The 16475-nt window shown below is 34.9% G+C and overlaps 1 protein-coding gene across 5 annotated transcripts in view; it reads right to left on the reverse strand.

The window, feature by feature from the left end:
• LOC117332703 (tripartite motif-containing protein 2-like) overlaps positions 1-16475 on the reverse strand; it is a 73545-nt gene that overhangs the window by 19404 nt on the left and 37666 nt on the right. Inside the window, exon 1 of one of the 5 annotated variants that reach the window (XM_033891704.1) lies at positions 15144-15262. The exons of 2 other annotated variants lie outside the window; for them this stretch is intronic. In XM_033891704.1, coding sequence (XP_033747595.1) covers positions 15144-15199 — 56 coding nt within the window. In that variant the 5' untranslated portion in view covers positions 15200-15262. Of the gene's footprint in view, positions 1-4006; positions 4042-6402; positions 6883-15143; positions 15263-16475 lie in introns of those variants that run through there. 2 more of the 5 variants (XM_033891706.1, XM_033891707.1) reach the window with 2 other exon arrangements.

Below are 16475 nucleotides of genomic sequence, written 5' to 3' on the forward strand. Positions count from 1 at the left end.
AATGGAGACCGTTGACATTTTCAACGTGTATGGTCGACTAGATATTGTATTATTTAAATATCCGGATTCCTTTATGTTCCTTTATGTAGATTTGCTAATAATCTGATGTTATAGTTTTCTGCTTGCTTTTACATCTGTGTATATCATATACGCAAAAACCAAGCATAATTTAATCTTCGGATTTGACGAACGAAGTAAAATTGGGGAAATATTTGTTTTACTCAATAAACGGTATACAATCTATATCATCATACAGCAATTTTGTATGGTAATTATATTTACAAAACTTGTTTAATTCTGTAATCGATCTGAAACCAATGCTCATTTTTATAACCTGTATCTGCGATAGTCCACCTGGTAGTAAACCGAATGGTTTAACACCGAATTCAGACGGTTTCTGATGTTGCTCAGTATGAATGGTTTCATGGAGCCACGTGCAAATCATAGACAGCCGTTTATGTTATTTCTAACCGTATGACTAACCCGTTGAGAATGATCAGCCATCGTGTCAGTCGCTGGTTAGCTTAACCATTTAAATTCTTTATTGATAATATTTCTTTCTCGGGGATTTTGTTTAATATATTTATCCAAATTTATAACCAAAATAAGTTATTATGAATCCTTTACATTATATTTTCATATGAAATTAAAAGATGATTATTACTTCGTGTTAGATAGATAATTTATTCCTTTTCAAATACATATAGGCATAAGCTGACAAATCCAATTCGAGTTTCTATATTAAGCTGTCAAACATAATCTTCAAACTTGAAATAGTGTCAATAGAATGACAAGTTTATTATATCTGTGAAAACATACGGCTACATATCTATTTCGGGAACAAGCTGGCAGTTTATCTGAGAAAAAAAGATTGTATACATAGACCAGGGGAAAAAACTTCAGCGTTGTAGGGGGTGTGGCGATAAGGCTTTGTGAATGACGTCACTATCCATTTCATATACAGGAATAATAATAATTTGATATGATATTATATACATTTTTAAATATCTTATAAAGCTAAATTATAATCTATGTAGTAATATTTTAGCTTGATCTAAAAATACAATAATATTCATAATGCTGTGTGGCTATTTCAACTCACATCGGGATTTACACTGTTAATTTGTTATCTCTTAGGAAAAGAACAAATGTTAAGAGTGAAGTAAACACTTGATAGAGCTTTCCAGTGAGTGGGGAAATGCTGATTTAGGCAGAATGTTTAATTGGGTCAAATGTTTAACTGGGTACAGTTTTTGGTGTATGTTGCAGACGTGATTAATTTTCCTGTACGATATAGTAACAGTGAAAAACGTATATACCACATTAGCCGACGTTGTCATAGTAGTTTGATTAATACAGGTATACGGGATTGGAGACAATTATTATCCAGGCCGTAGTTCTAGACACTCATCACGTGTCCAAATGCCACCTCAAACGTCATTGTGCAGCATATGTGATATATGTACCTCGTATATAACAATACATTATATGTAGGAAAAACTTCCTCCTCAACCCTGCATCATAGACATCCAAAGTGGCAACAGGCACACATAGCGATGTTTTATAATGGAGACAGGATGCTATTTCAGACTACAGGAGATGAAAACATCACGCAAGAAACACCCAGGTTCTATACAGTGACGACCTTCCCCCCGCCATCATATGTATCTCGTGTTCGAACATGTGGTTCCAATACACATATCCTTGTAATCAGTCTTATAATCCTATAGAACAAGTCCAGACATACAAAACCATGTCTTCATCAAGGGTACACGTCAGCAGGGCAATTGAACACTAACTTTACCGTCATATTTCAGTACTTCAATGAAAAATGGTAGCATGACACCTAAACTGATTAGAGTAATTTCCCTTAGAGGTTAGTCACGGACCTTTAATTTGGAGTGTTTGCCAAAACTCGTTAGAGGATATAACTCTTTATCATAGTAAGTATTTTGGGACTTGTAGTTGATAATAACAATGCACAGACACGTCATAATGATGTAGCAACTGCCAAGTATATTTCTATAGTGGTAGGCAAAATACAATCTTTGGAAGTGTGCTGTATACGGGGGAATCGTTTGTAGCTTTTTGGCATGACATCTCTTTTCAAGAAGGCGAAAAGTCCAAGTTAGATTTGTCGCATGATCGCTGATGACAGTAGTTTATAGCAAATACAACAGAGAAGACCTATATTATAACGAAATTCGAATTCTAACTTAAATCGATAATATCACAATACGAAACAATTCATATCTGTGCAGTATATCAGATGAAAGATCACCAGACAAATGCATCCCAGTAAATAGTAAATTACGAAGCAGATGTTGCCTTTGTGATGATATTATAAGCATTACCATGTACATATTTTACCAATTACTAACTCACTAGAACTTGGTTCTTTAAAATATACGCAAAATTTAAAGTGTGGATATTATTTCAATGTCTGGAAATACAAAAAGCGATCCCGATCTGATAGTTATCGTTTTGTTCGCTTTTGGTGACTCAGATGGCTGTGTGTATCTGTACTGACTTAAATCGTACGTATCAAAGTGTAAGTAAGCGTGTCTGACAGACAGGCTTTCACACTGATACTGTAACTCTTTAAGAAGTTGTTTTGTACCAAGTCCGGGCTTGAGTAAGTAAATTTAATGACCCGCTATTATTAAATTAGAATGATTCGTAATTTGCCAGATACCTGGTGGCACCAGTGTACAAAACTAAATCAAGAAATTCAGTTCAAAACCAAACTGCTTTTAAAGGGTTGGTAGAAAATTAACATATCAACAGAAAGCATTAGATGGACTTTATCAGAAAACAATACATGGACATCAACAGAAAATAGTTTGGACTATAACCGAAAACAATAAGATGACTTAAAATCTGAAAAAAATGGGTTGACATCAATAGAAAACAATAGATCGACTTCACGAGAAAGCAATGGGTTTGTAGACAACAGAGAACAATTGGTTGACTTCAACAGAAAAAACAATTGTTTGACTTCAACAGAAAACACTGGATTGACTTCAATAGAACAAAATGGGTTGACGTAAACAGAAAACAAATTGTGGACTTCAACAGAGAACAAGGGGTGGGTGACTTATAGATTAACCAACAATATCGCTAAACAGCTGAGACAAAGACACCAATCCAGAAGCTATGCCTCAACAACCACTTGGAAATCAGTTCTCGTCATTCCTGAACATCATTCAAGGCATAAGTAAACAATAATAAAGAAACATTAAAATACATCAACCTGAAACGTAAAACAATAATATGTACATACACCAGTTCTCCCTTACAACCGTGTCTTATATAATTTAGTTATATTTCGCTTACACCTCTTCAACCGTAAGTTATTTTTGTGATGTTACTCTAAAATTCTGAAGCATTAGAGAAATAATTAAACAACGCTACCAGCAGCGAAATATCTAATTTAATGCAGGTCATCAACAATCTACTGTAAATAGGATGAGCGACAATATCAAGAAGCATACTTCATCAATCCAGAAATGCTACGCAAAAGGTTACTTTTTTTGCAAGAAATGTGTTTTTTAAATACACAAAACAAGATTTGATAAATTCTCAATGAAAAGACAAAGAAAGTCATGAATGGGAAAAAGTCAAAGTTTAATAAAAGAGTAAACTATTCTTCTACTAGCAATACATGCAAAGTGCATAAGAAAAAATGGTACTATAGCATATAATTGAGGCAGATCCTATCTGGTCTCTTTATCGTCTTTACAGTGATCACGGACACCAAATGCACGTTCTACGGCGGATACCACATTAGTCGCCTCATAGCTCATATTATAACCACAATGACGAATTAAAAAAAAGGACTGGAAAAATGAGACAGCAACCGATCTATAATTTAACCCCAGCTTGGTAGACCACAGACTGACCAAAGCACAAAGCATCAGACACAAGCCAAAATACTACATTGCCTAAAAAGACAAAGTGACAAGTCACTATAAGCGAACTACATACTTATACTCTATACTCTCACCTGTTTCTAAGGTTAGACATTCTGAATGGTTTCATTTGACCCTTAGTAACCACCAAATCAAGTTGTGAACAAGGAACAGTCACCAGCCCGCACTAGAGAGGGAGAGAGAATGTGAAGTGGGTTGATCATTGGAGCCAATATGTATCGTTGCAAAGTAGTTATCAGACCATGTCTCGGTTATTTTGGGAGAGTGTGTTTGCACTGTATCACACATCCTCCCTCTCTGCCCCCTACAAACCCATCGAGGTAAATAGATATACAAGACTGCCATCTGCCATAGCGCCAAACGTGACGTCATAGGAAGTAATAACCTTCAGTAATATAGAATAATTTTCTTTCTTAGCACGCGGTGGGTCTGGCCAATTTTCGTTTTTCAACCTGAGCCAAAACTTTTCAATTTATTCAATTTCCGCCTTTTCCATTAATCGTCACGTATGCGAAGATATCAAAAACAGGTGTGAGCTGTTCAACTCACTGTGGTATGCAAGCTTGCTTTTGTTTGGAAAACTCATCTTTGCAATGTCAGACAGGTGTTTCAGAAACGATAAATTGCTGTTGTGTTTTGTGCGTATTTTGAATAGTCCAAGACTACAATTTACATGTGTTCTATAGAATCTTTCTTTAAAAAAACATTCAGAGAACCGGAAACTTTGAACATGTATCGTGCCAGATAACGGATGGCAAGCTACGCGATTACACGAAGCAGAGCACGGCTTTCAACATCATTGTCTGTATCTAAAATAAAATACTTTGCAGATTTTCTCTAAAAGTACAACATAATCAGGTTGGGTTAAAGAAACATATTGCAGAAGATGGGGGAATATTGTTCTAACTTAAATGTAGGCTGAATCTATAAAAAGCCTTGAATTGCAATGAACTTTATTAACTTTCAAATGTATGCTTCAGACTTTTCTTGAAGTTAATAAATAATTTTGAAAATTCAAATCAAGCAGGTAGAAACTGCGTAGATTATGTTCTGACCTCAGTTAACAGGTATAAAGTGATGTCAATGGAAAGGTATAGTCTTTGAATAATATGAACCCTGTCTGTGTTATATTAAAATTACAGGCATTTGTTTCAATTTATAAGTTTTTCGTCTAAGATATATGTGCAACCATGCACTATTTTTTAGTAACCATTGGTTTCAAACTAGGGGGAAATCATCTAGTCTTAAAGTTCAGCTGGGCAAAAATGTATTGGCTGATTGCTTGTCTGAGAGAAAGAGATAGTACTTGACTTAAACATTTTGGGAGTTCCTCTATTAAAATTATTAAGTATATAGGTATATACTGGACGTTAAACAATACACATGCAAATAAGTGCATTGTCTACAATGACTTACTACACTCAGAGTGAAATACCAAACATCGTTAATGTCGAGTATAAACAGCTTTAGGATGGGCTGAAACAGGGGATAACAAACACAAACATATACTTCGTGTTCTGAGAGTTCTACGGAGATGAATCGTTCTGACAACACGACGCGTGTATAACATGGTAGGTCACTCCGAACAACACTGAGATCAGAGGCAAGTCAGTCAATGCCCAGATTAACACCTGTCTCTAGAATACTAAAGTTAAGACTTATGTTTTTCTCTCTTAAAAATCAGTCAGATTCTTCAGAGTGAAGAGTAGCTAGCAATCCATTAAAATCACTAAAAGGTGAATGCCTTTAAAAACAATGCCGAAATGAAGTCGAGACTTTTCATTAGAAAATTGCCCAATAACATTAAACATTTTCATTAATCAGATATATTCTAAAACAAACAGAAAAACGTGAGGAAAAACGATACTAAACATGTTGTTAAGAAAATCACCACATCCGGTCTGACAGGGGAACTTAATGATGATTAAACACATTGTAACACGTGCCAACAATTAAAGATAATACATCAAAAGCCTAATTACCGAAGAGTAAAACATAAATAACACGAATATTTAAGTATTACTATTCAACAAAGGACAATTAAGGCATAACCATATGATATTTTAAGTTTATAATCTATGACTACCTTTTTATATCATCTAAAGATGTCAACAGTTTATTATTTGAGATATTAACCCAAATGTAGTCTATTTGTGTTGAATTATACGGGTGATCCTGACCTTGGTTTGGAAGGAACTAAGTGCCGTTAATGTACAGGAGTTGCAACCTGCAAGAAATCGGTAAAATCTCAAAGCATTCCAGGGCGCTCTGCTGGATAACTTCTTAACTTTCGAGTCATATTTTCGAACACAAAATTGTTGCCAAGTTTTCACGTCTGGTTAACGTCTGGTTAAAGAAGGCATTGCATATAGATTCTTCAAAGATACAGATTATTACTCAATTTTCTGAAAGGGTTAGCGATAAAATTTCAGTCATGAAAGAGTCAATGTCAATTTGATATTAAACCTACCTTTTCTTTCCTATTTTTTGTATAATATCCGTGTCGTCCATTGCAAGAGTTAGAAATCCCAAGAACAGGATTTTCTTATATAAATAAAAATTTGTTCCTGATTATTCCATTGCTACAGCTATTCTCACTGTCGTGCTCTGACGGAAAAAATCACTTGGTAGGGTTTGCTCTTTGGAGAGTGTTACGAAAGTTGAAGTTCTGGAGCAGCAAAGATTAAACACTCCTTCTAGTTATCGCTGGTAACTCGAACACACCACCAACACTCGTTTACTTAGTCATGTATATGGTAGAGATGATTCACGCTATACCGCAGCCATTTTGTCTGGTACATCTACCACTTCACGAGCACTGCACGCGCACAGATCAACATGGCGGCCGTGGGGCAGAGGGAAGGAGAGGAAAATAACTTGCTATTAGGACGAATGTTAGTACGAGACTAGCAGAGATGGTACCGCCACCTCCCCTCCGAGTGTTGAAATACGTATACCCATGGAGGGTCATATCTATATTGTACACATGTGTGGAGGGGCAACAGCAGGGGACTATCTATTCCCTGAGTGTGTCGGCGGATAATGTAGTACACAAACGCTACATCCACAGCAGATGTGATCCGCCCTGATATGTATGAGTACCTTCGTGTAAAGACAGGCTTCCAGCCCCGAAGTTCTCTTACATTAGCTTATCGCCCTAGTGTGAACCATAGAATCAGACATAATCTAGAGAACAAAATTGTTAAGCTGAAACTTACTCATAATTTTTTCGTATATGGAACATATCATACACACATAGCTACCAGTTAAGGTGATTGATTAAACGGGGACAGATCCAAACAGATCAGGATTTGCATAGAGACCAATTGAAAAAACTAAGACCATGTGTTCCGAAAGGTAACCGTGCTCTGCTTCATTGACGACACCGTCACAAATCCGGGTTACTGCCAAGACTAATGACGATTTACTTTTTGAACAACTATTGAGAATAAATCGCCATTAAATCGTACCAATCCACCATATATCGTGTTTATATCACAATTTGCATAACATTCAGCGATCAACCTTGAGGACCAAAAGCTTATATAATCATAAAACAGATGACAATCGTCAATAAACAACAATACCTTAAGAAGATACTACAAGTGATGGAGGAGAAACATGACAAGACATTCCCATCCGCCACTAAACATATATCAAACGGTTATGTTTTCATATCATACATTACGTCAATAGAAATACAAACACACAATCATATACCACTACTTGAAATCGGGTCTTCTACTAGTCGGCTCAAAAATGATCTTATGCATATAACAGAAAAACAAGACGAAAACCAATAGCAGATGAATGACATCACTGTGATATGAAAATGATCAAGATTATAATAGTGTACGTTTTCTATTCCATTCACTGCTCTTAAAGATTAAGTTAAGTTAAAATTACATGTTAGAAAAAAATGTATATAATGAAAAGAAAAAAAAAAAAAAAAAAATATTATTATGCACTAAGTTGTGCACCGCAGTTTAAAAAATATGTGGGAATAAGTTTGACTTAAAAGATGATATCCTATTGTGAAAGCTCAGGAATGAATAAAATGGTGACGCGTTTGCATTGGTGACGTTTTCTACATGTTAGGCTAGTGTGAAATGCCTTCCTGAGTAAGATTGTTTTTATTAGCAGACATTGTGAAATGCATCTAAATCTCAGAATGGGAGAAATATAAGTTGTATCTTATGCAGTGTAACTTTACAGAACATATATGAAGGTAATTTTTATACGGTTTGTTCAGCGAGTGCAATAGGGGTACAAAACTGCAATAAAAGCGAGACCCCAAAAACTTGTTTCTATTTAGGACTTTCTCTTTAATCTTATGGAATGAAAATCTGAGGGTTGGACGAGCAATGTTTCAGAAGCAATCATTAGTGCAATACAGTACATATTTGTATATATATAATCTAAGACAACAAACATAACCGACTGACCGAAATACAATCCTTGTGTGTTGTAAAAACTTGATAAATTAGAAGAATCCATCACAAAGAGTAAAGCATTGTATTTAACTACACGTGATCAAATACTACCGGTAGGTGGGTAAAATTATCCAATCAAATTCAGCGTATCTGTTGGATAATTTGTAAATTAATAATCGATTGGCTAAATTTGGAAAAAGAGCCATCGGCGTGAACAAATTTGTTTAAATAGCCAGAATGCTTTGTTCGTGATGAACAAAACTTGTATATAACTGCTTGGATACATTAACAAAACGGTCATTGGATAATTAAAAAAAGACATACGTATGAATATTCTGAGCCAGTGGTATGCTCATAATAAAAAGTATTACAACGCATACATTAATTCTCCAAACACAAGAGGCTAAATAATATACATGTAATTCACTAAATAATATATATATACTTCTTTAAATAATATACAGGTATCTCCCAAAATATTATAATATATATTTACCTAAATAAGATGCATGTATTTCTTTAATAATATACACGTACGTCCCTAAATAATATCATAGAACATCATATATTTTACTTACGAGGATCGCATTCCAAACAACTAAGGTATTCCGTTATCATTTCTATAATTGTTTTGTCAAGTGCCGTACACTTTTTAAAGGGACTCTCTTCACATAACGCCCATTTAGCTCTCTTGACAAGAGCACTAAAAGAACACATATGTCTGTTGTTTACACGCAAAAAAAAAAAAAAAATACTAGGCAAGTTATACACTTGGACGACAATAAAACTAGATTTGTTGGATACAGTCAGATATCAATTTTGGTATCTATTATATTGTCTGAGAAATCTCACCTTAAGCATCATTAACCCTTTCACTGCCGGATTTTTGAATTTGCCAAATATGACGTTACAATATTGATGACGTCAATATTCCATGACGCGACATACAACAAATAGCCCGCTGGCTCTCGTCACGTCAAAGATAATGACGTACGATTTGCCAATAACATACACGCGCGTAATCACGTCAGAGATGTGTAACTTATATAATTTATCCGATGTGAAACAGGTCGGTATTTCAGTTAACAAGTGACATCTTAAACAACTTCAATTTAGTTACTTTAACATAAACTTATTTTGTTACAATATGCATCAAGAACACAAGTTTTAATACTGTAATTGTAGTTCATTCCGGAACCAATTACCATACACACGCAGTAGCAGTAACCTTTAAACATGCCAACCCTTAGAGTAGAAAATACCCGTCCGATACGTTGGAAATCAATGACCAATTCAAGCCTGTACTTTTTATTGTTCAATATGTTTGACGTGCCTTTTAGACCGTGTTTGCAAACTTTATTTTTCACATATGGCCAGGAAAGTCGGCCAACCACTATTGCGAATGAATTCGCAGACTAGAGCTAGGGGACATTAGTATTGCAGATCATTATATTTACCACTCAATTTTATCGAAAACTAGAGATGACTGTAAGACAAAAATGCCCCTGCCTCCATAAGAAAGTAGTCTATTTGTGGTCATCTTGAATGTAATTCCGTATTTTTTATAAAGTATGATGTCACATTATCATGCCACCCGCTAAGTTTCATCAGCATTAATAACACAGAACAAAAGTTTGAAGCGGGACGAATATAGGTAGCACTGTATACCTCAGCCCCACCTACAACCCATTTCATGGCGGGACCTTAAAACATATCATGGTCAGTTATATTTACATATACACAAACATAGTATGGTTCGATCCATGAAATACTCTCTTCTAGAGCTGTCAATTTGGTCACTGGCCATCAATTTCGTCACCGGTTAATTTTCTTCTAAAAAGCAATTTATTCGGTACACACCGGTTCTCTTCGATTGTATAAAAGATATTATAGGAAGGTGTTACTTATTTTGAACGGTTTGGTTTGGTTTGGTTTATTTTGTTTAACGTCCTATTAACAGCTAAGGTCATTTAAGGACGGCCTCCCGTGCGTGCGTGTGAGTGCGTATGTGTGTTTTGGGAGGCTGCGGTATGTTCGTGTTAAGTCTCCTTGTGATAGGCCGGAACTTTTGCCGATTTATAGTGCTACCTCACTGAAGCATACTGCCGAAGACATCCAGCAGCACACCCCACCCGGTCACATTATACTGACAACGGGCGAACCAGTCGTCCCACTCCAAATATGCTGAGCGCTAAGCAGGAGTAGCAACTACCATTTTTAAAGACTCTGATATGTCTCGGTTAGGGGACAGAACCCAAAGCCTTCATCACAGGGGCGAACGCTCAACCAAAGGCCAAAAGTGAGGCATTGTCAAGGGAGACATTAGGAAGAAGAAAGTTGTTAAGAAAGAAGAGAAAAGATAAGTCCACAATTTAGTCGCCTGTTACGATCATGCAATGGGGGCAGCAGGTACAAATCTTACGCCCTACCTGCAGGGCAGATTTTGAACGGATTAGTGTAGAAACGTATTATGTATTTGAAGTTGATATCTTTAGTCTTAACGGTGTTTGAAATCAAGTTTTTCACAGTAGTAATTCATCGCCAAATAACCTTTTTTTTTTTACAAAAACTGATAATTTTTTCACTATACGATGTTCTCTTTGATCGCTATTTGTTTCAAGTAAGTATGTTAGTAATATGGAATATTCTCTGGTATAGTTAATAATTATATATTTACGTGTATATCACTGTCTGTCGTTAGATGGAAAAGCAAACTCTTTCTTGGCATGTAAAATAGAGTAACCCTGTTTAGTAACGGATGATCAAATTTGCTGGGGCCGCGGAGGCCGCGTGCTTTTACACATAGCTCTCCACCTCTAGGTCGCGAGTTCGAAACCCATGTAGAGATCAAAGGTCGCTGGTTTTTCTCGGGGTATTCTGATTTACCCCCACCTCCCAAACCTGGCACGTCCGTAGATGATTCTGACTGTTAATAGGACGGAGAACTAAATCAAATCCTATTTTTGTTGGGCCCGTAGTTTAGCGCACAAATTTGATGACCGGGCTTACAATCTACCGTTGGATATTAATAATAACATTTTACTACATGTAGTGAAATTATATTTTTTACGGATTTCTATACATTAAAGGATTACCGGAAAGATATGTACATTTGTAAACAATGATGATGAAAAAAATCTCGTGTGAAAATGTTTAGTTTAATTTAAACATACATGTATTTCATTGACATGAAATGACAAAGGGCTTAGTCAGCAAGTTTTACCAACTTATAAACGACTTCTCCCATAATAACAACACAATGATAAACAATAGCATAGTCACATGATGACATTAACAAATATTAAAAAATGTGATAAAGAAACGAAAATATGATAATTGACATATCAGAAATAGTATTTTTATAGGAGAGAGAGAGAGAGAGAGAGAGAGAGAGAGAGAGAGAGAGAGAGAGAGAGAGAGAGAGTTTATTCAATTATACTTAATCGATTAGAATTTTTTTATATATATATATATAGTTGCCTTCCCTGCATTGTGATAAGAAATAATTAACAAACATTAGTGTTCGTTTAAAAAACCACTGGCCTAATCCACCTCAATGCTGTGAAGCTCTGTTTGCGCATGGAATTAAAAACTCAAACACAAATATATATGGCGGAAAATGGCACACTTTCTTGTTAAAGTGGCCTTTGTAGTTTATTTTGCATGATAATGAATTCTTTTATAATTCCAGTTCCAGATTAGATAAAGGAATGTAAATATATGTAAACCGCAAAGGTGAGCGGCCCAAATTCAGCATAAAATAAAGACCCAGTCCTGGGCTAAAAACCAGAGATAAAAATTTAATAATGCAAAATGTATACATTAAAAAAAAAAAAAAAACTCTGGAAAACCTTGGACTGATCCATAAACTAAAAGTACATAAAGTTCACAATGGTATCAATACAGAAATATTTAATTACTAATTAAAACAAAATACAACAACAAAGATATGTAGATCAAATGTCCTTCACTTACAGGGTGGGAAGGGTATGGGATTTTGTACTTTCTTGATGCTGATGCACGTGCTAAAGTTTTATTGACTTTCACTTTCACTTCTGATGAATCTTTTTCAAAAGATATTGTCCAAGATTGGTATAAATTTTTTGTTTTTCCTAATGTCTGTTTTTTCCTAATCTAATATGGCGTCGTTTTTTCAAGAAGGGGTAAGCTATGGGGTACCCGGAGGCTGAGCAGGGGCCAAAATTTATCCTACTGACCAATGACATTTGACCTCTCGTATATGACCCGGATGTAAATTTCCTTATATGGAAATGGGCGGTGCTTGCCAAGTTTATGTATATACACCTAAACATGGCCTGGCTCAGATTTAAAATGAAAATGTGTGCAGCATCGGCAAAAACTTGTTTGCTCACAAACTTTTATTTATATAGTATATGGATAAATGGAGCATTTTGGATTAAGTTGTTTTTGTAATTATAGGAAAATGGCATGAAAAGAAGGGGAGAGGGGGAGTTAGGAAGTGATAGTTAGTCGAATCTTCCCGACCTTCTCAAGAAGTGAAAATGTTTATGTTTGGATACCAAATTAAAGGGTTCAATTCCTTATCCCTGCTATTTCTATATATTTGAAAACAAAACAATTTCTTACTTATGATATCGCAGTTTATAACGATGTGTTGAGAAAATTCCTCATTTCTGCTAAAATGACAGATGGAGCAGCCAATCACATTGTGGCTGTCTGTATGGCACTGATACTAGATAATTATATACGCTCACGGAAAAATATTTGTATGGCACTAGTGAAATCTAGACGCCTTAGAGATACCCATATAATACGTCCGTATAGTTTTGGAGAAACATGTACGACATTATGCCATGTTTCACTTAACAATTTTATACATTATGACAGTGTTTCCAATTACATTTGTAGTTTGCCTGGGTTAATTTTGGACGTTGAATGATACAGGTATCGTTTTGAGATTCATTTTTTTCCAAAATTAAATCCGTCTCCAGTTACTGAAGAAGTATTTATTACAACAAGAACAAATACTGCACATCATTTTAGCACCTAAAATGATAACTAATAGGAAAACATAAAAATAATACACATATTAAATGAACTCTATATTTCAGCGCATCAATGAATACATAAGTATAGAGTTGCAAAATGATAAGTTAAACTCAGTTACTGCCGCGCTAAAATATGTACAGTACATGTACGTTTACACATGGTCACAGTCATTCTTTGTGTGAAACCGGGGGTACATTTTGTATAATGGTCGAGTATCGTGAGTTGTACGTCCATGTATCTAACGAAACAAAACAACTATTTATGTAAAATCCGATAAATATTTTGTGACCCGATTCTCACAGACACGATATCGGGTTCGATGGATGTCTCCTAGGAGACACATTTCCTCAAACATTATTTTACATGTCAAGAAGATTGTATAAACAGAACAAAATAATCTAACGATAGCAAACAACATAGTATAATAAATCATGAAAATAAAACATATGTATACAATCTGATTAAACAAAATATCAATAGATCAATAGATTAATTTTAGATATCTTTCACTTAAAGGAAGTACAATCTGATTAAAATAATATGTTCATGGCTTTTGCGTATTTTTACGTAATCTTTGCCTGAACAAATGATTTATTTAATCAAATCGTAGGAAACAATGTATAATAACTGCGACGTATGTATGCAAGTCATAATATAATGACGTCTGTGACGTCATAATGACGTCATCAAATGACGTCCGCTATTTTAAGATTTACCCGATTTCCCGTATAAGGTCAATGAAAACGAATCTCAATTCAATTAAAAACATTTACTTCTAAAAATCCTTATGATCGGCCCAATCGGCCCTTTGGCACTCTGGAAACCAAAAGATCGGCCCAATCGGCCTTCTGGCACTCTGGAAACCAGAAGATCGGCCGAAATCGGCCCTACGGCACTATAAGGGTTAAAGTGAATGGGTTATACTCGCCTTCAGCTTGAAGACTATATTTTTTGCCAGAATGTTTTGGTTTACTAAAAAAAGTATTTTCATATCCAAGAAGAATAGCTACCGATCATGCCAGAAAAATTACCCTGTTGTGCGAGACATGCACGTGCAAGAGATTTAGGGATAATCTCTGACCGACGGCCAGACAAAATGCTAACACGCTATTTGAGCACTATGCTACACTAGAAACGGGTCGCTCGATTAATATATATATATACACCGTAGTAAATTATTTGCCCAAAATTTGCATATACTGTCTAACGTGGTATGTTTCGTGGTATGAACAAATTGAATATGTTACGTGTGAAGTTATATTGTTACAAGCAAATAGCTAAATTGCAAAACTTGAGAAAACATGTTTACATATTTTAAGGGATAATGCGTTTTTGAAAGTAAATAGAATAGAAGAGTCTTTAAAATGTTGCTCAGGTGTAACAGTTTATGTGACGTCATCGCAATGCAACGTCGTTGCAATAAACTGTACTAAAGTCACCTGTATAGTACACTATGCTCATTAATTTATCTATGCAGTTCGTAATAGAGTATATTCCCTGTAATAGTCAAATTGCTAGAATATTAATATAACAGAGTACAAATCGATACCAAACATCAGATAAGACGTATATGTATGCCTTAATTCATAAAACAACATATCCGAGAAAAAAACAAAGATAAAAATGGAATATATATTGGTGATTTTAGAAAATCGGTTTCTCCAATATGAATAAAATCTCAAAAGCGTCAAATAAAAAAGAATAACGATAAATTTAAAAATCACTGCAAATGAATTAATTTACTTACGGCTGTGAAACAGACTGGTCACTTATCGACATCGTGTCTGCAGTTTTAGACTTCATACCGACTTTTTCCACTAAGCGACAATATGTGTTTATCTGGTGTACACATTTTGTATATAGCCATCACTACCTACGCAATGCAAGCATTCCTCGGACGGTGATGCAGCCACAAACTATGGAGTATGGCATCAGTGACTTATTACTACTCAGGAGTGTTCTCAGAGCCCCCCACACGCACCCCTCCTGAGAAATTGCATGTTTGTATAACTCATCTGTGTAAACATCTTTCAGTGAATCACGAGTATAAGATAAACCATGAAAATCTAGCTTTCATATTTTATATTTCATATTCATAACAGGTGTTCAATAAATAGGTGTACGCAATGTGTTTGTCATAATAAAGTTCAATGTAATTTCAAAGAAAGAGATGATGGATCAACATTGATCAAAGGAGGTTTGAAGTAATATAATCACAGGTAGCATACGTCGTGATGTGGACTCAAATTTATTTTAGTACATTTTATTTTTTAATGGATTGATGCAACTGCAGGAAATGCAATACGGAATAATATAACAATTATAGCGGTTACTTATGGGCATTGTTTTAAGCACGAAAATCGCCAAAATGATAAAATCGCTGAAATATTAAGGTTATATACAATGTTTGTGTTGTACTAGTTTAATATGTGATAATTGTATGTCGATCGTTTAAGGATTTCTATGATAGTCAATAGTTTTTGACAGTCAATGTGTCTATCTGTTTCAATCATAATTAATAAATAGATGTTTAAAATAGATAGATTAGATTACATGAAAGACATTTCAGCATGAAATCATGTTTATGTTTTAATCAGAAGGGTTGTATATCTTGCAAATATTTGTCATCTACATTAATATAAACATCGTCATATATATTCTGTCTCTAAATCCTTTACATTTAGTTTCCTACTTAATGTTCAACCTTTTGGACCCTAGCATCACTTGGAGTACAAAGTGTGGAATATATTGTTTCATATTGATTCTGATGGAAAATATTGCTTCAGATTATTACACCATATATTATATAATATATCTCATGTAGCTGTAAAATGTTTCGCGCTTCAAAGTAAGATACTTTGGATATTGATTTAGATTTTAGATATCAATCCCCAGTTTAATCAATATAAATCAACTTAACTTCCAAATCTTCCTAAACTAAGATTTTGCCCTGTAATCTAATAACTTTCCAATAATCCAATAACTTCCAGTTAAGAAATTCCCTGAAGTTAAGAAACGTTACTGAAACAAGGTCATTTATCTACACATGAGACATGTTTGATATATTAGATACACATCG

The sequence above is a fragment of the Pecten maximus genome, chromosome 8 (assembly GCF_902652985.1).
Source record: "Pecten maximus chromosome 8, xPecMax1.1, whole genome shotgun sequence".
Classification (NCBI taxonomy): Eukaryota; Metazoa; Mollusca; class Bivalvia; order Pectinida; family Pectinidae; genus Pecten; species Pecten maximus.